The sequence below is a fragment of the Phodopus roborovskii genome, unplaced genomic scaffold (assembly GCF_943737965.1).
Source record: "Phodopus roborovskii unplaced genomic scaffold, PHOROB, whole genome shotgun sequence".
In the NCBI taxonomy this organism is placed as follows: domain Eukaryota; kingdom Metazoa; phylum Chordata; class Mammalia; order Rodentia; family Cricetidae; genus Phodopus; species Phodopus roborovskii.
The window spans coordinates 6,976,212-6,999,262 of record NW_026126599.1 but is presented as its reverse complement, the minus strand read 5'-3'; the positions used below and the strand labels follow the sequence as shown (position 1 = coordinate 6,999,262).

The 23,051-nt window shown below is 46.2% G+C and overlaps 1 protein-coding gene across 1 annotated transcript; it reads left to right on the top strand.

Annotated features, from left to right (window-relative positions):
• The first annotated feature begins 608 nt into the window (after positions 1 to 608).
• Positions 609 to 21,924, top strand: Kpna7 (karyopherin subunit alpha 7). The gene is made up of 10 exons (XM_051205474.1): positions 609 to 689; positions 1,393 to 1,521; positions 2,454 to 2,536; positions 3,086 to 3,354; positions 7,467 to 7,549; positions 10,380 to 10,643; positions 13,727 to 13,960; positions 14,662 to 14,844; positions 17,746 to 17,892; positions 21,868 to 21,924. Exons 1-10 carry the CDS (start codon positions 624 to 626, stop codon positions 21,910 to 21,912), a joined length of 1,503 nt encoding a protein of 500 aa, XP_051061431.1. The 5' UTR covers positions 609 to 623; the 3' UTR covers positions 21,913 to 21,924.
• The last annotated feature ends 1,127 nt before the right edge of the window (positions 21,925 to 23,051 follow it).

Here is a 23,051-nt window from a genome sequence, read left to right as displayed (position 1 = left end):
AGTCTTGAAAAAGTTTGGAAACTTTTTGGATTTATTCCATTTTATGTGTATGAATGTTTGGCCTGTGTGTGTATATGTACATGACTAGAAGCCAAAAGGTGGCCCTGGAACCCCTGGAGCTGGAGTTAATGGATGGTTGTGAGCCACCATCTGGATGCTGGGGATCAGACTTGCATCCTCTATAAGAACAACAGGTGCTCTTAACCACTGAACCATTTCTCCAGCCCCAAGGCCTGAATTCTTGAGCATCCTGCCTCCGCCCCTGCATACTGATTATAGGTGTGCACCACTGAATTCAGTTTGTATATCACTAGGGATAGAGAGGGCTTCATGTGTGCTAGGCAAGCACTCCACCAGCTGAGCTACATCCCAGCCTATGCTGCACTGTAAGGGTTTTCTGTAGTAAATCCAGAACTAGTTCCCACAGTGTACCCATAGTAACCATAGCCCATTGATAGAGTTCATGCCCCACATTGATGGGGTGGTGATGTGGTGGCCAACTCCTTGTGTTTGTTCCCTGGTCCCATAGTACCTGTCGACTTTAGCTTAGTAACATTCACACTGGGCAATGATGATCTCTGGTAATTTTCCTACCTACAGGTGCCTTCTTTCCTCCCGTCAACATGCCTGTCTTAGAGGCTCCCGAAGACAGGATGAAAAAATTTAAGTACCGCAGCAAAGATGTATCTGTGAGTATAAACTGAGGACCTATAACAAAAGCCACAGTTGAAATGCCTCATAGACCTGGAGTAAGCTGGGTGTAATGGCACACACTTGTCATCTCAATACTGGCAAAGCTGAGGCAGGAGAATTTTAAGGTTTGAGACCAGCCTGAGCTATGGAGTAAAGAGAATGCACATTTGAAAACAAAACTAAACAAAATAACCATGGTCAGTGAGATGGTTCTGACTGCCTCACTAACCAGATGGCCTGAGTTCATCCAGGAACCCATGGCGTGGAGGGAGAGAACTGACCCCTGTGAGTTGTCCTCTTACCTCCACACACCTGCTGTACACACACACAGAATAATAGTAAGTGAAATTAAATTTATGAAACAAGAGGCTTGGAGAGATGGCAGAGTAGTTAAGAACACTGTCTGCTCTTTAAGAGGACCCAGGTTCAATTCCCAACACCCACATGATGGCTCACAATGGCCTGTAACTTCAGTTTGAGGGAATCTGGCACCATCTTTGGCTTCTGTAAGAAGCACGCACACACACACACACACACACACACACACACACACACACGGTACACAGACATACATAACACCTGTAAATATTAAATAACAACAACAACAACAATAATAATAATAAACCCCAAAATAGATTAAAGTCCTGGTTTTCCAGCAACCTGGCTATAACAACTCCAATTATTTGTTTTCTCTATTAGGCGAGGCGACAACAGAGGATTGCTGCCAACTTGCAACTCCGAAAGGCCAAGAAAGACGAGCAGGCCTTAAAGAGAAGAAATATCAGCCAGTTCTCCAATGACTTGGTTTCTCAAGAACCAGTCAAAATGGTTTGTTAGAACTAAGGGTTGAAGGCCATCCTGTGCAGGGAACAGCCATGGCTATAGCATCTCTAGCATGAGAAGGCTTGATAGAGTCAGAGCTTGCTATTTAATTCAATTTAAAGAAAGGAGTAGGATTTGTGGTGTGACTTAGCAGTAGAGCACCTGCCTAGAATCTCCCAGTGAGGGGCTAGGGTGTGGCTCAGTGGAAGAGCACCTGCCTAGAATCTCCCAGTGAGGGGCTAGGGTGTGGCTCAGTGGAAGAGTTCCTGCCTAGAATCCCCCAGTAAGGGTCTGGGGTGTGGCTCAATGGTAGAGCCCCTGCCTAAATTACCCCAATGAGGTGCTGGGATGTGGCTCAGTGGTAGAACTCATGCCTAGAATCCCCCAGTAAGAGTCTGAGGTGTGTGGCTCAGTGGTATGGACACCTGCTATTATATGTGTTCATATGTATGTGTGTCTTAGGTACAAGCACGCACATATTTAAAAAAGATGCTGAGGGTACCAGGATCACCTGTCTTAAGCATGGAGAACAACCTACTTTACCTGTTATTTATAGGCTAATATATATCCCTCCCTGCCTTAGTATAGCTGTGGGTATACCATGGTCATCTGTTCAACTCTAAGAGACCACTAAACTAAGTATGTTTATACTTTCCTTATTTTTATCTTTATATTGTTATTATTATTAACATTATTTTATTGCAAGTTTGTTGAATTTATTTTCTGTCTATCTGTGTGTGTTTATATAACCACATGCATATATAGATGTCAGAACAATTGGTAAGAGTCCATTTTCTCCACCTTGTCGGTCCTGGGTATCAAACTCAGATTGTCAGACTTTGCAGAAAGTACCTTTACCCTCTGAGCCACCTTGTTGGCCCTGTGGTTTCTTTTGACAGAGGCTGAATGACTGACATGAATGTGTTTTTTCCTGGCAGGCCAGCCTCATTCTGGAAGATATAATCAAAGGTGTGAAAAGCTCAAATCCAATCTTGTGTCTCAAGGCCACTCAGGCTGTCAGGTATCACCATGTAGACCTTCTGGTATTTGTAGTTTTATAGCCAAAATGAGCTCCAGTAGCCTGTTGGATTTCCTGGCATTGGCAAAATGCCCATACATTGTGGAAAAGAGCTAGTTCATCCAAAAGCAGGAGGTGATTACTATGCGCCATCGTCCTTGAGGGCAACTTAAGAAATGCAGTGTGTTGTCAGAGATGAATTGCTTAATTTACATTGGCCTCTGCAGGGATTTTAGCTCATAGATAATACCTGAAGGGCAAGATGTTGCTTTAGGGCTCCTGCAAAGTGTTACAGAGTTAACAATAGCCCTAGCTAACTCTCTTATCTGATAGTTAAGGATTAGGGTTTTAGTTTAGGGGTAGAGCACCTGTCTAGAATCCCCCAGTGAGGGCTGGGATGTGGCTTATAGAAGAGCCCCTGCCTAGCGTATATGTGGCCCTGGGTTCAATTAGCAGTATTGAAAAACAGATAGTTAGAAATGCTGAAGACTATCTGAAAAAGGAGTTCCTCAGAACTGTGACTCTCCCCACTCTTTCTGTCTCACTGCACAGGAAAATGCTATCTCAGGAAAGGAACCCTCCTGTGAAATCGATTATCGAGGCAGGGCTCATTCCCAAGCTGGTAGAGTTCCTGAAGGTGGCACTTCTCCCTGACTTGCAGTTTGAGGCAGCGTGGGCTCTCACCAACATTGCCTCAGGAACTTCAGAGCAGACCCAAGCTGTTGTGAATGGGGGTGCCATCCAGCCCCTGATCGAACTCTTGTCTTCTCCACATGTGACTGTGTGTGAGCAGGCAGTGTGGGCCCTTGGTAATATAGCCGGTAAGACACTTCCCTTAGTGGGCTAAGGCATGGAGGTGGTGGACTTCTCTGTTACACTCCATGACTTGGCGCCCACCCTCATCCCATTATGAAGACCTTGTGCTGGGGAATGAGCTGTTCAGAACCCAGAAGCAAGGTCAGAGGCTGAGAACAGATGATGCAGCACATGCTAACGTGAGAAGCTACCCAGGAATGCCTTCTGAGTCCAGGTCCTATATCTCAGGCCTTAATGGCCTCTAGCACAAAGATAAGTCTCAGAGCAACACACATGGTGCACAGCTAATCCTAACACTTGGAAGGTGGAGGCAGGGGGACCAGGAATTCAAGGTCATAATTTGCGGACAGCCTGGGGTCAGTGAGGCTGTGTCTCAAATAGCAACAACATGGGTTGGGGAATAGGCATGCGGACTGGTTTGTTCCCCAGTCTGTTTGGTAGTGTTTGCAATCCCAGCTCTAGAGGAGTGGAGACAGGTTGATCCCTGGAGTTTGCTTGCCAGCTACTGGTTCAGTAAGAAACCCCATCTCTGAAAAAAAAAAAAAAAGTGGAAAATAATTTCAGGAAGACACTAAGACACTCAACATTGATCTCTAGTTTCTACCAGTACATGGACGCACAGACACACATACACAAAAATGAAACAAAACCAAAGCCAGGCATGGGGTGCAAGCTTGTAACCCCAGCATTTAGACAAGTGATGGGATCGTTTTGAGCTAAAGGCCAGCCTGGTCTCTCAAGTGAGTCCCAGGCCAGTCAGGGGTACATAGTAAGCCCTTGCCTGAAAAACTGAAAATAAGATCAAAGTAGCCTGGGAAAAATAGCATTGCAGAGCCCAGGGTTCCATTCCCAGCATCATACAAAGCATGAGGAGGGCATGAGTGGGAGGGTCAGAAGTTCAAGGTCATTTTTCGCAGTAAGTTTGAAGCCAGCCTAGGCTACATGAGGGAGACCCTGTCTGTGGCCTTTGCACTATGGGTTTATTCTTATACAGCCCAGGGCCATAGAAGCATAAAACTCACTAGGTGAGGTGTATGTGTGTGAATTTATAAATATAGATGACATATATGTGGTGAGATGGAGAGACGGCGTCCCTGAAAGTTTTTTCCCTGAAGAGTTTAGTGTAGTCTTGGAGGTGGCTGCTTTATCCCCTGTATGGTCTGAGGAAACCTAAGGGAGTTAGTGCTAAAGAGTAGGAGCCCCCAGATTACTGACTGAAATGAATATAAATGTCATCTGGGGAGAGAGCACAATTGGGCCCCTCGGGATTTTGACAAGCTAAAACCAACCAAGCGTTAGTAGTTTTCAAGTTCAGAGAAGCTGAAACTCACTGAGTCAGCACATAGGTCTCTAGGGACTTCAAAGCCTGAATTAGCCAAGAGAATACAAAGCAACCACTCTGATGGCTTCTTTTCTTTTCTTTTTTCTTTTTTCTTTTTTTTTTTTTCTGTTTTGTTTTTTGTTTTTTTTTTTTGTTTTTGTTTTTGTTTTTGTTTTTTGGTTTTTATCCTGGAACTTGCTCTGTAGACCAGGCTGGCCTCGAACTAAGATCCCCCGCCTCTGCCTCCTGAGTGCTGGGATAAAAGGCATTCCCCAGTACCTCCTGGCACAACACCCACTGTGAAAATGCTCAGGGAAGGCTCACAACTGTGGTTGGGTTTCTTTCAGTTGTGTTGACAGGAAACTAAGACCAAGCAGTAAGTGTGACCTAGGCTTCGCCTTGATAGCTAATGGTGCAAAGAGAAACTTCTAGAGTATCATTTTCAGACACTGGGATTGGGGAGACATAGCTTGGTTGGTAGGGTGTTTGCTTAGCATGCAGGAGGCTCTGGGTTTCATCCCCAGGACTATATACAAGTGGGCATGTTGGTGCACTTGGAGATTATGAGTTCAAGAACACCTTTAGCTACACACTGAATTTGAGGCCAGCCTGAAATATTTAGGAAGTTCCAGGGTAGCCAGAGCACATAGTGAGACTCCGTCTCAGAAAACAAACAAGCTGGAGAGATGTTTCTGCTCTTGCAGAAGACCTGGTTTGGTTCCCAGCATCTGTGTGGTAGCTCACGGTCACCTGAAACTCCAGTTCCAGGTGCCCTCTTCTGGCCTCAGGTGCCAGACACATTCATGGTACATATACATATACACAGGCAGAACACACCCATAAAATAAACTGAATTTGAAAATGAAAATGTTGTTTATTAAGAATCAGTAAGATGACTCAATGGTCAAGAGGCACTTGACACCAAGCCTGATGACCCGAACGAATTCTAGCCTCAGAGCCTACGTTATGAAAAGACAGAACTGACTCCTACAAATTGTCTTCTGCACTTGCACATTGATATGTATGCTATGCATACACACACACACACACACACACACACACATGCATACACACACACCCATACATACACACCCATATATATACACATATATACACACATACGTACACACATGTGCATACATGTACACCCATATATACACACCCATACATACACACACACACATACACACACACATACACACACCCATATATACACATATATACATATACATGTATAGACACTTGCACATACACATACATACACATGTGCACACACACACATGCATGTCAAAAAATAATTGCTATATTAAAGAGTTGGCAAGGTTGAGGCCAGTAAGGAGACAAAGACCAATCTAGGTTACATAGTGAGTTTGAGGCCAGTGTCAGATATATAACAATACACTAGCTTACAAAAACAAAGCAATACAAAACAAACACAACAAAATATCCCCAAACAACAAACAAGCAAAAAACAAAAACAACAAAACTGGCCAAACATGAAGGTGCACACCTTTAATCCCAGCACTTGAGAAACAGGCAGGTGGATCTCTGTGGGTTTAAGGCTACAGAGTGAAACCCTGTCTAAATAGAAATAATAAGTGGGTAGGCATGGCAGCTAATGCCTTTCATTCCAACACTCAGGAGGCAGAAGCAGGTGAATCTCTGAGTTCAGGCCAGCCAGGACAACCTATGAGACCCCATCTCAAAAAAAAAAAAAAAAAAAAAAAAAAAGCACACAGGGCAAAATTGCTAATGACTGATGTCCACCTTCTGTAGACCCCAGAGTTTGTTCTGAATGGCATTTGGAAGTGAATGCCCATGCCCACATTCTTAGGGGAAAATAGTTTTCTCTACAAGCACCTGTCTTCCTGAGAGCCATGGTATGAAGTGCAGCTAGTGTTTATAATCAGCTAAACTTCTAGGCAAAGCTGGCTGTCCTCATTCTGTGCCCATGACCTCTGCTTAGAACAGGTGCAGCTGTGCAGTGCCTGCTTGTGGTGTTGTTGGGCATGTAACCACCACCACCACACCACCACCACCACCACACACACACACACACACACACACACACACACACACACACACACACACACACACACACACGCCACCTAGGAAACCCAGGATCCAGTGTACAGTCATTCTAGCTACTCGGCATATACACCAAACTGAGTTTTAGTCTCTTACCATCTGTATAAACTTTAAATAATTACAACCATTTATTTGAGGTGGGAGTGGGGGTGGGGATTATACACATGCCACAACTCACATGTGGGGTCTCAGAGGACAACTTTCTAGCCTTCCACCACCAAGGTTCTGGGAATTGAACTCAGGTCATTGGGCTTAGCTGCAAGTACCTTTTTCCACTGAGCCATCTAACTGGATAAATTAGGCATAAATTTAAAAAAGGTTTTCTTGTATGTATCCATGTGTCTGTGTGTGCATGTGAATACATGTGAGGCCAGGAGAGAGTTATATCTTCATGGAGTTGGAATTATACACAGTTGTGTGAGCTGCCTGCCAGGGCAGATACACAATAAGAACAATATGTATCCTTAACCACTGAGCCATCTCTCCAGCCCCATTGAGTATAAACTTTAAGTTAGATACTCAATTTGGGTTTCTCCTTGTCCATTTTTTTGGGGAGAGTGGATTGAGATGTAACCCAGGCTGGCTTGTAACTCACTATGTAGACTGGGCTGGCCTTGAACTCAGCGATTAAACCTGCTTCTGCCTCCTGAGTGCTGGGTTCAAAGGCTTGTGCCAGATCTTTTGCTTCATGTTCTCTTCCATTTGTAGGTGACGGCCCAGCATTCAGAGATGATATCATTGCCAACAATGCCATTCCAAGACTACTTGGTCTTATTTCGACAAACATACCAGTGAGTGTATTTATTTATCCATCTACTTATTGCATGTCATTTATTGTATATGTGTGCACACACATGTGCACTTTTACACTTTTTCTCCTTCTGCTATGGGGACCAAGGGATTGAACTCAGGTTGTTCCACTTGGTGACAAGTGTCTTTACCTGCTGGGCCACCTGATGATCCTTGATTTCTTTTTTCTTTTTCTTTTTCCTTTTTTTTCTTTTTTTTCTTTTGAGGTAGTCTCAGATGTTCATGTCAGGCATCATACTCACTATGTACTCAAGGATGACCTTGAACTTCTGCTCTCCCTGTCTCTATCTCGTCTTACTAGTGGTAGGGTTACAGGTACCACCACACCAGGTTTATGTGGTACCAGGGATGGGATCCATGGCTTTATTCACACTAGGCAAGCACTCTATCAACTAAGTCACAAGTTCAGCCCAAGAGGATGCTTTTTTTCAGGGTTCCTCTGTGTAGCTTTGGAGCCTGTCCTGGAACTAGCTCTTATAGACCAGGCTGGTCTCGCACTCACCTGCCTCTGCCTCCCGAGTACTGGGACTAAAGGCGTGCACCACCACTGCCCACCAAGGATGCATTTTAATATTATAAATGAATTATGTGAGACAAGAGGCTAGAAACTGTCAGTGTGCGACTCTATGGGAAACATTGCCAACCCCTGGCCTAGAATGGGAGGAGGGCCTGCGATCAGGCCCTTGACTCTCCAGTGTTTGACATCAGGTAGAAAGCTGGACAATGGTGGGCTGGGTGTTGGTGAATCACACCTTTAATCCTAGCACTTGGGAAGCAGAGGCAGGCAGATCTCCAGGAGCTCCAAAGCTACACAGAGAACCCCTGTCTTAAAAAAAAACAAAACAAAAACAAACAAAAGCTGGACATGGTGGTATACACACCCACTCAAGCACTCAAGAAGCTTCAGCAGAAGAATTGCAAGTTCTAGGTCAGCCTGGGCTGCACAGGGAGGCCCTGCCTCATCTTCTCTGACAGATGGGAATGGGGTAGTACCTGGAGAGTTGTCAAGGGGAGATTGGATGTTGAGGGATTGATGGTCTTGGGTTCTGTTCCACACTGATCACAGGGATCCCTGGAGCAGAATATTTAGGAGAGAAATTGATGAGACCCAGAGGTGGGGTCTGATCTTACAAGATCAGAGATACGGCAGAGCATGGGGGCCACTCATGAGGCCAAGGAAGTAGGACTGACAGGAGTTTTGAGACCTGGGCTGACAAAATGTTCAGTAGGAGAAGGTGCTTGCTGCCAAGTCTGAGGTCCTGATGTCAGCCCTCAGAACTGACTCCCATAGGACAACATGGCACAAGCACTCTCACAAACATAAATGTAATTAAACTTTTTTGAAGCTCCCTGAGCTCTGTGGCAAAACTTTTGTCTCAAAAGAGAGGAAGAGAAAGAAGGGAAGGAAGATGGGTGTGGCTGGATGTAATAAAACAGGTCTATAATCCCTGCTATTTGGGAGACAGGAGGACCTCAAAAGGATGGGGCCAGAGAGATGGCTCAGGGGTCAATAGTACTCACTGCTCTTCCAGAGGTCCTGAGTTCACTTCCTAGCAGGCACATTAAGTAGCTCACAACAGTCTATAACCACAACTCCAGTGAATCAGATGCCCTCTCTGGCCGCTACAGGTACCTACACTTACGTGACATATATACACACATACATACACAAATAAAAATGAAAAAATTAAAAAACTAACTGGATAGTGGTGGTGCACGCTCTCAATCCCAGCACTTGGGAGGCAGAGGCAGGCAGATCTCTTGAGTTTGAGGCCAGCCTGGTCTACAGAGTGAGTTTCTGGACAGCCAAGTCTTTACAGAGCAACCTTGTCTTGAAAATCTCCTCACAAAAGGAATAAAAGGAATGTAGCTCAGTGGTAGCATGCTTGCTTAACATACACAAGACCCTGGGCTCAATTGCTATCACCATATATATTATATGAATTTATGGCAGGCCAGTAGTTATCGATGGCAAGAAGACCAAAGAATTCCTGAGTTTGTTTGTGACATAGTCTTCATGTATTCTAGGCTGGCTTTGAACTCCATGCAGCCCATCAGGCTCAAACTCAGAATCTATTTTCACCATGACTGAGACAATAGACATGTGTGTCTGCAGTCAGCTCTTTGTTTTGTTTTGTTTGTCAATGAAAATGAGATCAAGGGCAGGTAGATGGTTCAGTGGGTAAAGTACTCTCTGTGCAAGTGTGAGGACCAGAGTTCAAATCCCAAGACCGCATAATGCCAGGTTCAGTAGCACATGCCTGTAACCGCAGTAGTGAACTAGGAGGTGGGAACAGGAGAATCCCTGGCTAGAAAGCCTGGTGTATACAAACTCAAAGAGCAAAGCACCTGTCTCAAACAAGGTGAAAATGGAAGGTGAGGTTATCTTCTTGATCACCACATATATGTCGTGACATAGACATATGTGCACTTACACACATGGTACCAATGCTAAATCAGTAGGCTAGGAGGCTGGGGAGATGGCTCAGCAGTCAAGAGCACCTGTGTGCACACATGGCACATACCCAAACACAGATGCTTGTCAATACACATAAAAAAAAATCTTAAAATAATTAAGGCATTTGTTGAGCAGAGTGGGGGAAGGCATTGTGAGGAATACAAAGAAACCTTCATAGGACATTTAAATATTTAACTATAAAGCTCATTGGATTTGCCCCGGCACATACCACTGCCTGAAATGAGTTCATTCTGATGCACAAAAGCTTTGGTCTGTGCTAATCAATAGTATCGATCGGGGACGGGAAGGGCATGCTACCCTTTACACTTTGTCTCCTTTGCACCCCATCACAGATCACATTTCTTCGGAACATCACATGGACTTTGTCTAACCTGTGCCGAAACAAGAACCCATACCCTTGTGAGCAGGCTGTGCTGCAGATGCTGCCTGCCCTCTCTGAGCTCCTGCAGCATCATGACAATGACATCCTCTCAGACACCTGCTGGGCCCTGTCCTACCTCACGGAGGGCCACAATGACCGAATCCATCATGTGGTGGCCATGGGGGTCCTGCCCAGGCTCGTAGAGCTCATGACCAGCTCAGAACTCATTATCTTGGTAAATGTCACCCTGGGTCTCACCTGTCTTTGCAAGAGGCCTCAGATTAGAGTGTGTGGGTGCCATGACTTCAGCTCAAGAGTGCTTGCCCCAACCTCTGGTTCCATTCCCCAGCACCATAGAAACTAGGCGTGGCAGAACATGCTGCAATCTGGGCACTGGGGAGATGGAGGCAGGAAGATTAGAAGTTCAAGTCCTGCTTGGCTGCATAGTGAGTTCAAGACTAGCCTGGACTATGTGACACCATGGCTCAAAAACCAAAAACAGATCCTATGAGTCCAATTCGCTATATTAGGTTCTCATCTCCTCCTCCCACCCAGGTCTCCTGTATGAGGGTCTTATCTCCACCTCCTACCCTACATCTTCTGCCAACTCTAACTCTTCCGCTGAAACCCAGCTTATCACCTGTAAGTCTCAGCTCTTAGATAAGTTTCCATCTCAGATTCCAGTGGCAGTTAAAGAACTTAGGTTTTTTCCACCTGAAGAGCAGCAAGTGAACTGCTTATAACCCTACCTCTCAGAGACCTTTCTAACATTTTCCTAATGTTCTGCTAATTTTAACCTGAGCAAGTTGGTTTATTCTCTCTCCCCTTCCTCTTTCCCTCCCTCTCTCTTTCTCTCTCTTTCTCCCTTTTCTCTCCCTCTCTTCCTCCCTCCCTCTCTCCCTCCCTTAGTCCCCCTCTCCCTCCTTCTCTCCCTCTCTCCATTCTGTCTGTGTGTGTTTCTGTATGTGTATGAGAGATAAAGAAACAGAAATGGAGAGAGGGACAGAGACACATACACACAAGGCAGCGACATGCACCAGAACAGAAGGGGGGCAGAGAGAAGAGAGAGGCCAGAGAGAAGAGAGAGGGGCAGAGAGAAGAGGGGGGCAGAGAGGAGGGGGGGCAGAGAGGGGGGGGCAGAGGGGGGCAGAGAGGAGGGGGGGCAGAGAGGAGGGGGGCGGAGAGGAGGGGGCGGAGAGGAGGGGGGCGGAGAGGAGGGGGGGCGGAGAGGAGGGGGGCGGAGGGAGGGGGGGGTGGAGAGGAGGGGGGGGCGGAGAGGAGGGGGGGGGCGGAGAGGAGGGGGGGCGGAGAGGAGGGGGGGCGGAGAGAAGAGGGATGGGGTAAGAGAACAGGGATGGATATATATATATATATATATATATATATATATATATATATATATATGGGAACAGAGAAATAGAGGCAGAGAAAGACACAGACACACACAGAGACAGACACACTCAGATTTAGACACATGCAGAGACACACACAGACACAGAGACTGATAGAGACACAGAGACAGACAGACACACAGACACACACAGATACACAGAGACAGATGCACACACAGAGACACATACACACACAGACAGCCACAGACAGACAAGATACACGAGATGGACAGAGATACACAAACACAAAAACAGACAGACAGATAGACAGGATCTCACTGTGTCACTGTGTAGCCCCAGACCAGACATCACACTCCCAGATCTGTTTCTGCCTCTGTCTCTGCCTCTTGAGTGGGGGAATTAAAGTCACCCAGGACCATGCCTGGCTTTTTTATTTTATTTTATTTTAATATACAGAGTCACCCCAGGTTCTTGATCCTCTCTGCCTCTACCTCCCCTGTGCTGGGACTATGGTTCATGCCAATGTGTCTGGTTTCATTCCTCCTTGACCTCTCTGTCACTATATTCTCATTGTACCATATACATCTCTAGTAGCCATCTTTTCTGAGACTACCGTAGTATTTTCCAGATGGCAAAGTGAGTTTAGTGATAATACTTGGGGGCAGGGAGAATATCAGAGAAGCAGCCAGGTCCAGTGTTGATTAAAGCAACTGCACTAGGAGGCTGGGAGAATGGACGAACATAAATATGAGACTAGCAACTTTTTACAGGAGTGCTGAGGCCCAGTTGGTATTACCAGGATAAGGCTGTAGTTACCAGTCCACCCCTCATGTGAGTGACAGATTAGCCTGATGGTGTGAAACCTAGCACTCTTGATAGCCTTCACTAAGGGCTACCATAGCAGCACAGAGAAAGCCAAATACATCTACATTCAGCTCTCCTGAGATGCTTGTCACTTTACGCTCCATCACAGACCCACCCTGGGGAACCTTGGAGCTACTTAAAGAGGCTGGTGAACACCTCAAGATACAACACTGGGTGCTGGTTGGCTCTAGTTGAATAGACAGCAGAAGCCTAGAGTCAGCATGAACGGGAATGCGCAGTAGACTCCACAATTAGCTTCACACTCTCCCCAGCTCAGAGTTCAGGAAGGTGGACATGCGGTGCACACGGGTGATCCCGGCAGAGGTTGAGAAAGGACTGAATTCAAGGCCAGGGGTAGGGGTGGTGCTCAGCTGATGCTCGCCCAGCATGCAGGAAGCCATGGCCTCCATCCTCAGTACTGTGCATGTGTGGAGCACACCTGTAGCCCTTGCATTCAGGGTGGGGGCAGGAGGATCAGGAAGTTCAAGGTCATCCTCGACTACATACTGAGTTGGAGAGCAGTGTGGGCTGAGGCCTTGTCTCAAGACAAAGGCAAGAGGATCAAAAACTTGGCCACATAATGAGTTCAAGGCCAACCTGAACTTACATGAGAGAACCTGTCTCAAAACCCCTAAGCAAAAAACAGGACAGCGGTATTTTGTTTTGTTTTGTTTTTTTAGACAGAGTCTCACGTAGTCCAGGCTAGCCTAAAACTCATTATTTAGCCAAGAAAGACCTTGAACTTTGGGACCTCCTTACTCCACCTCCCATGTACAGGGATTACAGATATGTAGCACCCACCATGCCAGGTTTATACACACAGAACTTCACACATGCTAGGCAAGTGCCCTACCACCAGCTACACAGCCAGCCCCCCCTCCCCCAGCATACTATCATTTTCTGACAAGCGTCCCTTATCTATCTACCTTAACTGAGAACTTTTGAGAAGCTAGCAAACACTTGAAAATATGTGAAAGCAGCTATGGGTATGTTAAGTGGATAAAACAGCACAAACTTCCAGACCTTTCTGGGCATTCAGCATGTGAGTCACCTGTACTATGCCACATTTGCAACATTTAGACATTTTTCTTGGTCCTTCCAGACCCCTTCTCTCCGTACTGTGGGTAACATTGTCACAGGAACTGACCAGCAGACCCAGATGGCCATCGATGCTGGCATGTTGAAGGTCCTGGGCCAGCTCCTGAGACACCCAAAGTCCTCTATCCAGAAGGAAGCTGCCTGGGCCATGAGCAATGTGGCAGCTGGGCCCAGACACCACATCCAGCAGCTGATTGCATGTAACCTGCTGCCCCAGTTGGTAGCCCTACTAAGAAACGTAAGTACGTAAGTGGCAGGGTTGGGGAGACAGTCTGTAAAGCACCTGTTGTACAAGCATGAATACTGAGTTCAATCCCAGCATCCACGTGAAGAGAAAGTAGTGTGATATTGAGAAGTGCAAGGTCGTCTGTGGCTACACTGTGCTTGTAAAACCAGTCTGAGCCACATGAGACCCTATCTAAGAAGAGGAAGAAAGAAAAGTAACGTCCCGTGGGAGTCAGTCTTCCTACTTCATGGCTCTGCTCAGGTGTTGTATTCTGGTGAATCAAAGGTGGTTGTCAGGGCATGAGACATAAACTTCTTATGTAATTTTAGCTCTTACTATCTGACCTACAGCGTTAAGACCAGGTCTGGTGGCACACCAGAATCCTAACATTCAGGGGGGCTGTGACAGGAAGATTGCAAATTGAAGGCCTGCCTAGGCTACATAGTGAGTCCTGGGGTAGCCTGGGCTATATAGTAAAGCTTAAATAAAATAAAAGATGGAAGGTGGTACTCACTGTAAGGATAGCATTTGGGAAGTAGAGGCGGGGGATCAGAAATTCAAGGTTCTCGTCTCTATAGCAAGCTGGGGGCCAGCCTGGACTGCATGGGAGCCTGTCTCAAAAATGTATAAAAACAACAAAAATCAAATCAAGTCAGCATCACTGTATGCTGGCCCTTGGGTGCTGTAGAGAATGCAAACCTCTGTTGTTGCAGGCAGAATTCAAGGTCCAGAAGGAAGCTGTATGGACCGTGGTTAACATTGCAACAGGGGCCTCTCAGAGCCAGCTGGCCTTGCTTATTCACTCAGGAGTCTTGGAGCCGCTGCTGAATCTGCTCACTGCTCCAGACATAAAGATCATCACCGTTATTCTTGACATTATTTCTTTCTTTCTCCAGGTAAGATGTTCTGAACAGGCAGTCTCCAACTGGAGACAGTGAGCTGCTTCTTAGAAATATAGCAGTGGGGTTGCTTGGAGGGGGTGGCATGAGGGCTCAATGGGTAAGGGTGCTTGTCACCAAGTTGACCACTTGAGTTCAATCCCCAGGACCCATGTGGCAAGTTTGACACCTGACCTTCACACCTGTGCAATGTACATGTGTCGATGCATACCCAAGGGGTGGAGGGCGAGAGAGAGAAATTGAATGTAAACAAGTTTTTAAAAAGTAAAGCAAGTGGGTCGTGCTGGGATTTAGCTCATGTGTTAGGATGCCTCCCTAGCATGCATGAAGCCACAGTGCCACGTAACCCAGACATGCTGCTACATACCTAAAATCCCAGATGGAGAGGGGAGGATCAGGAGTTCAAGGTCATCTCCAGCTGTACAGCCAGTTAGTGCCAGCCTGGGTTGCACGAGACCCTGACTCTGAATGAATGAATGAATGAATGAATGAATGAATGATACTGAGTAGGATTCTCTTGCCATTCTTCCCACCCTCCCCATATACCGTGGATAACACAAAGGGGGGGGGGGAAGAAACAAGAAAAGAACGTCCAAGCTAATCTTGGCAGTATATACCTGTCATTCTAGCACTCTGGAGACAGGAAGGAGGCCATGAGTTTGAGGGCCGCCTAGCTAGGCTAAGTAGAATGTTTGAGGTTAGCCTGCTGGGCAACCAAGTCTACGAAGAAAGTGTGTGGGTGGGGTGCCTCCGGTTTCTCACGTGAGTACCTCTGGGACAAGTGTTCAGAACAGACCTGTTGGAACCCGTGTCATGTGGCGCATGTGTGAGTGGCACAGGGGACGCCGCCGCAGAGGTTTCCTGTGAAGGGATCGGACTGAGTAATCATTGCTCGTTCAGGTAGGGAGTGGCTGCTGCCACAAATGGCGGTGCTCGGGGAAGGGACCATTCTCTGAGGAAGGTTCCCCACCAGAGACCTGAGTGTAGAGAGTCCTGTGGACACTGGCGGGGGGAGGGGCAGAACATTCTAGGCAAAGGGAATGTTGAGGGGAGACGTAGCAAGAGCAAGTGGTTGGAAAATGGAGAGGGAGCAGACCCAAGGCTTGGGTTGGGGGCCAGGTGAAACTGGCTGGTGAAGATGTGGATTATCTTATGTGAGGCTGAGAAACCCACAGAGCAAAAAACACACTTTGAAAGAGTTGAGCCAGGCATTGTGGCTGGTGTGCACTTTACTCCCAGAACTCAGAGAGGTAGAGGCAAGCGGATCTCTGTGAGTCCAAGGCCAGCCTGGTCTACAGATCGAGTTCCAGGACAGCCAGAGAACTGTTCCAGGACAGCCAGAGAACCCCTGTCTTGAAGAAAAGAGTTACTGGCCTTTTTAAAGAAGATTTATTTTTATTTTGAATTGTGTGCCAACAGAGGCATCAGAGTTCCCTGGAGCTAGAGTTGCAGCTCACCACAGGTGCTGTGAGTCACCTTGTGGGTGCTGGGAACTGAACTCAGGTCCCCTGAGCTATCTCCCCAGCCCTGAATTAGGTTTTTTGTTTTGCTCTCTATGTAACCCAGGCAGGCTTACATAGAACACACGGGTAATCCTTCTGCATCACGAGGCCTCTGAAATGCTGAGAATACAGGAATGCACCACCATGTATCAGAGTTTTTTAAAAGGCTGATTTATTTTTATTTCATGTGAATGGGTATTTTACCTGCTTGTATATCTGGGCACCACGTGCCTGCAGGGCCTACAGAGGCCAGAAGAGGGCGTGGGATCCAGCGGAACTGGAGTTACAGATGTTTGTGAGCCACTGTGTGGGCACTGGGAACTGAACCCATGTCCTTTGGAAAGACAGTCAATACACTTGGCCCCCAAACCCTTTCTCCAGCCTCCCTATATCAAACGTTTAACAGATCTAGTGACCCATCAGGTGATTAAGTCATAGAGGATAGGACAGGCTTGGAAAGTACCATAAATCCTTTGTGGGTAGTACTGACAGAACAGCATCATTTCTCCAGGACAGTAAGGACAAAGGGTAGGGGAACACCATGCACTGACACCGTGTGTTCCTTTAGGGACTGAGTTGTGCTTGTCATACCAACACTTGAGAGGTGGCAGTAGGAGGATCCGGAATTGAGGTTATTATGTCCCGCTACATAGCCAAGTTCAAGGCTGGCCTGGGCTACATGAAACCCTGTCTTAGTAGTTTCTAGAGTCTTGTAATGCTTATATAGATTTGGGCTTTTGTTGTTTGGTTTTTCAAGACAGGGTTTCTCTGTGAAACAGATCCAGTTGTCCTGGAACTTGCTCTGTAGATCAGGCTGGTCTCGAACTCAAAAAATTCTGCCTGCTTCTGCCTCCCAGGTACTGGGATTAAAGGCTTGCTCCATCACTGCCCGGTTTACACTTGGTTGTTTGTTACATATTTTTTTCATAGTTTTCCCTCTAAATTCTTTAGTGCTTTGGACAAAAGCATTCTTATATTTATTACATTTGTAATCTCCAATTTGGATACATTTTGAGTAGAAAAGTAAATGAATGAATGAACGAATGAATGTGTAAACAAGTAAATGCACGGGTGAATTCATGAATGTATTTGTGAGTGAATGAGTTCATGGATGATTATTGTGAATGAATGACTTTGTGGGTAATTTTGTGAATGAATGAATTCATGAGTGATTTTGTGAATGAATGCACACGTGCATGATTGAGTAAATGAATTAATGAAATGAGAAGTAAATCTTGACATTTCCAATGGGTATGTGACCATTACTACTGGAACAGGTCTGTCTCCACCTAGGAAAGCTGCCTTAGGGCCAGCCAGTGACCGCACCCCCCTCCCAACCCCCTCCAGCACACTCAAGTGTCTGATGGTCTCTTCGCTGGTCCCCATCCATCCTCAGGAGGCAGATAAGCTGCATGAGAAGGAAAAACTGTGTCTTTTGATGGAAGAAGTTGGTGGTATTGAAAAAATTGAGTCCTTACAGCTCCACCAGAATTGTCATATTAGCCAGAGTGCCCTGAACATTATTGAGAAATACTTTGGTGAGGTGAGTAACAAGGGCCTGTGTCCTGTGGCTGCCTCTTGGTAGCCATGCTTCTGACACTATTGCTATGAATCCAGCTATGGTGACTTCTCTCCCTACCCTCCTGAATTTAGCTGGCTGCCCTCCTGGCTCCTGTTCTTTAGGTGGCCTTTGAGTATCAAGCAGCTTGTCTGTGAGCTGGGAGGTGGCTCAGCTTGGTGAGTGCCTGTTGTGCAAGCATGAGGACCTGAGTTGGAACCCATGAAAAAAAATCCAGGCATGTCGACACACGTTTATAATCCCAGTTCTGGGTGGGACTATGGATAGCCAGTCTAGCCAAGTGGAGTTCCAATCCAGCAAGAGATCCTGTCTCACAAAACAAAACAAGCTGATGTGGAGGGGCTGGTGAGATGCATCCATGTTGTATTAGTCAGGGTTTCTATTGCTATGATGAAACACCATGACCGAAAGCAAATTGGGGAGGAAGAGTTTATTTGGCTTACATTTCCATTTCACTGCTCATCATGGAAGGAATCAGGACAGGAACTCACATAGGGCAGGAACTGATACAGGTAGGAGCTGATACAGAGGCCATGGCGGGATGTTGCTTACCAGCTTGCTTCTCATGGCTCACTCAACCTGCTTTCTTAATAGAGCCAAGGACCACCTGCCCAGGGACAGACCATCTGTAATAGGCTGGGCTCTTCCCCCATTAATCACCAATTAAGAAAATAACCTACAGGAGCTGGTGTTGGTGGTGCATGTCTTTAGTCCCAGCACTCAGGAGGCAGAGGCAGCCAGATCTCTGTGAGTGTGAGGCCAGCCTGGTCTACAGAGCTAGTTCCAGGACAAGGCTCCAAAGCAATACAGAGAAACCCTGTCTTGAAGAACAAAAAAACAGGAAGGAAGGGAGGGAAGGGAAGGAATGGAGGAAGGAAGGGAAAGGGATGGGAAGGGGATGGGGAGGGGAAGGGGAGGGGAAGGGGAAGGGAAGGGGAGAGAGAAAAAAAAAGTTCTACAGGTTTGCCTACAGACCAATTTTATGGAATCATCTTTTCCTTCCTTCCTTCCTTCCTTCTTTCCTTCCTCCCTCCCTCCCTCCCTCCCTCCCTCCCCCTCCTTCCCTCCTTCTTTCTCTCTTTCTCTTTTTCTCTCTTATTTATTTGGTTTTTTGAGATAGAGTTTATTGTGTAACCTTGGCTGACCTGGAATTTGCCCTATAGACCAGGCTGGCCTCGAAATCAGAGATCCACCTGCTTCTACCACCTGAGTGCTGGGATCAAGGGTGTTTGCTACCACTGCCTGGCTGGAGGTACTTTCCTAACTGATGTTTCCACCTCTGAAATGATTCTAGCCTTTGTCAAATTGACTTAACACTAACCAGCACAGCCTGTCGGTGATGGACACACCTTTAATCCCAGCACTTGGGAAGTAGAGGCAGGCAGATCTCTGAGTTCAAGGCCAGCCTGGTCTACAGAGTGAGTTCCAGGACAGCCAGGGCTGATACTCAGAGAAACCCTGTCTTGAAAAACAAAAACTAAACTGTCCAGCCCAACTGGGTAAAGGCATTAGTGTCAAGCGTAACAAATTCAGTCTCTGTGATCCACACAGTAGGAGAGAAATGACTCCTGAAAGTTGTCCTTGACCTCAGCATGCTGTGGTACACACACACACACACACACACACACACACACGTGCGCGCATACGCACACACATATACACACACACGCACATACAGGCACGCACGCACGCATGCACACATACACACATGCATGCGCACATACACACGCACACACTCACACACACACACACACACACACTCACACACACGTGTTAAGCAACATGGACAGCTCCTGAGGAATGACAACTGAGGTTGTTGACCTTTGGTTTCCCTAGTGCACACAAAGCCAGTCTACACCCATGGGAGACTAATCTCTTCATTTCTGGTTTAAAAACTGTCTTTTTCTTGGCACTTTTGTTGAGAGCAGAGGGAATGGGAAGGGAAGGGGCAAGATACTAAAGATGATTTTCTATTTAAGAATGCAAACAATGCAGTCTGGCCCAGCTTTTGGAAAACCATTTTGCCACTGACTGCATTTTGTCTTTTTCTAGAATACAAAGGTTGGGGATGAGTTATCCCACAAAATATCTGAGTTGTCTGCCACCCTGGGAAATGGAGATCAGATAAGTTTTCATAAAGATCTGTTGAGTGGTAAAACATACATAACATAAAGTTATCTAGGGGCAATGACACTGGATTATAACCCCAGTACCCAGGATGTAAACACAAGAGGGTCAGGGGTTCAAAGCTATCCTTGTCTACATAGTGAGTTCAAGGCTATGGGGACTGGAAGATATACTTACATTGGTAAAGTGTTTGCCAGACAAGCATGAGGACCTGAGTTACATACAGTCCAACCTCCATGTAAAAAGCTGAGCATGGCATATGCCCCTGTAAATGCATCATTTGGAAGGTAGAGATGCACTGATGGCCATCCAGTCTATCCAAACTGGGTTCCGGATTCAGTGAGAGACACTGTCTCAAAAAGCTAAAGTGGAGAGTGAATGAGGAACACACCTGAAGTCAGTCTCCATACTCTGTAAACGTGAGTGCACGTGAACATTTGCACACTTGTAGACACACATACTGCAAACACACACACACACACACACACACAAAACAAAAGAACCACTCTTGTTTGATTCTACTTCTGTGAGGTCCTGAGAGTGAGCAAACTCATAGCAACAGGAAGTAGAGAATGGTGGGTCCAGGGCCTGGGTAAGGTAGAAAATGTGTTAGCATTAAATAGGAACAGAGAGTTCATTTCAGCTTGGGATGATGGGGATGGGTAGAGGTGATGGGTTCACTTCATACACATTCTCAGTGGCAACAAATTCCACTTAAGAATCCTTAAGATGGAGCTGGTAAAGTGGCTGGGCTTGTAAAGGTGCTTGCTGCCTAACCTATGGTCTGAGTTCAATCCCAGGTCTACTTAGTGAAAGAGAGCCAACCCCCACAAGCTGTCCTCTAACCTCCGTACACACTATGGAATATGTACATGTGCTTTCTCTCTTCTCTCTCTCTCCTCTCTCTCTCTCTCTCTCTCTCACACACACACACACACACACACACACACACACACATTTTGTAATTACTAAAATTAAACTAACTGAACCCAGTGAAGAGGTCCACACCTGTAATCCTAGCACTCAGGAAGCAGAGGCAGGCATAGTAGGAATTTTAGGTCAGCCTAGGCTACATGAGAATCTGTCTTTAAAAAAAAAAAAAGCAAAGTTAGACTTGATAGGTCAGACATGGCGGTGTACATCTGTAATCCCAGACTGAGGGGCTGAAAGGTAGAGGTCAGTCTGGGCTACATAACAATACCCTGAAAGATTTTTGTTGTCTATATTTCGCCACATACACAGCTGTGTCATGCCAGCTTTTGATGTCTGTGAAATAGTTCAGTCCTAAAGTGCCTGCCTTGCAACATGAAGGCCTGAGTTCAGTCTCCAGAACCCACATGAAAGCCAGGCATGATGGTATGCATTGTCATCCCAGTGCCGGGGAAATGAAGACAAGAAGGTATCTGGGGCTTGGTGGCAAGCTAGCCTAGTCTAATGAGTGAGTCCCAGGCCAGTGAGAGATCCTGTCTCAAACAAGATGAGGGCTGGAGAGGTGGCTCGATTGTTGTGAGCACACACCACCCTTGTAGAAGACTTGAGTTCAGTTCACAGCACCCTCATAAGGCAACTCACAGCTACTTGTAAGCCCCGCTCCACCAGCTCCTCCCCAACACCTGCTCCACACTCCCACCCACCCCCAAGCCCATCCTAGGAAGTATTTGGATGATTTGTGCCTCTAGAGGGGCCTGGTCACTGAGCTAAGTTCTAGAATTCACTGGAACAAATCCTGGTCCAGCTGGGATATTGGAATCAAAGGCGCTGGGATGGCACATTGGTGACCTGAACCATAACAGCATCTGTTCTTCCTTGAAGGAAGAAGATGGTGACAGTTTCCACAATCCAGGGCTGAGAGTGTGAATACATGAAGCGCTCAAACATGAGACCCCTCACAACTTCACAATGAGCAAGCAACACAGGGCTAACGTCTTTGAGAAGCACCACACCTAACTTTGTCACATGTAAAGCTTTTAAAACTTAATAAAATGTCAATACTTTCACTTCTTATGTATATGGCTTCATGTTATTTTTCTTGTTAGGATAAAGCTCCCACCAAAAGCAACTCCAGGAAAGATGTGTTCATAGTTTGAGGGTACATTCTGGCATGGTGGTAGGAGCCCAGTCACATTGCACCCATGCTCAAGAAGCAGAGAGATGGATGCTGATGCTCAGCTGGCCACCTCCTTTTTGTTCAGACTGTTACCCCAGCCCCCAGCCCTCATCTTGTTTGAGACAGCCCCTGAATTCAGAATGAGTCTTCTCACCTCAGTTAACCTGATCTAAAACATCTTTCCTCAGGGACTAAGGAAGTGGCTCAGGGGTTAGAGTGTTTGTTCTGCATAAGAAGAACTAGAGTTTGGATTCTCAGAAATTCATGGAAATACCAGGTGGATGTGGCAGCCTACTTGTAATTCCAGACTTGGGAGGTATGTATGGAGTCCCTAGAGCAAGCTAGCTAATTAGCCATGAACTTGGTTAAAAGACTTTGCTTCACTGAATAGGTTGGAAGAGTAAGGGGGGCTGATTCTTTACATTCAGTTCCAGAAGGTCCCATTTATTCATTGTTGCCTCAGTGTCTGTGCTACTGGTGTTCTATTCACGAAGTGATCTGCTGTGCCAATGTGTTCAAGGCTCTTTCCCATTTTCTCTTCTATTGAATTTAGTGTAACTGGATTTATGTTGCAGTCTTTGATCCACTTGGACTTGAGTTTTGTGCATGGTGACAGATCTATCTGCATTCTTCTACATGTCAACATCCAGTTATGCCAGCACCATTTGTTGAAGATGCTTTCTTTCTTATTTCATTGTATAATTTTGGCTTCTTTGTCAAAAAATCGGGTGTCTATAGGTGTGTGGATTGATATCAGGATCTCCCATTCAATTCCATTGATCCACCTGTCTGTTTTTATGCCAATACCATACTGTTTTTATTACTGTAGCTCAGTAGTAGAGCTTGAAATCAGGGATCAGGATACCTCTGGAAGTTCCTTTATTGTACA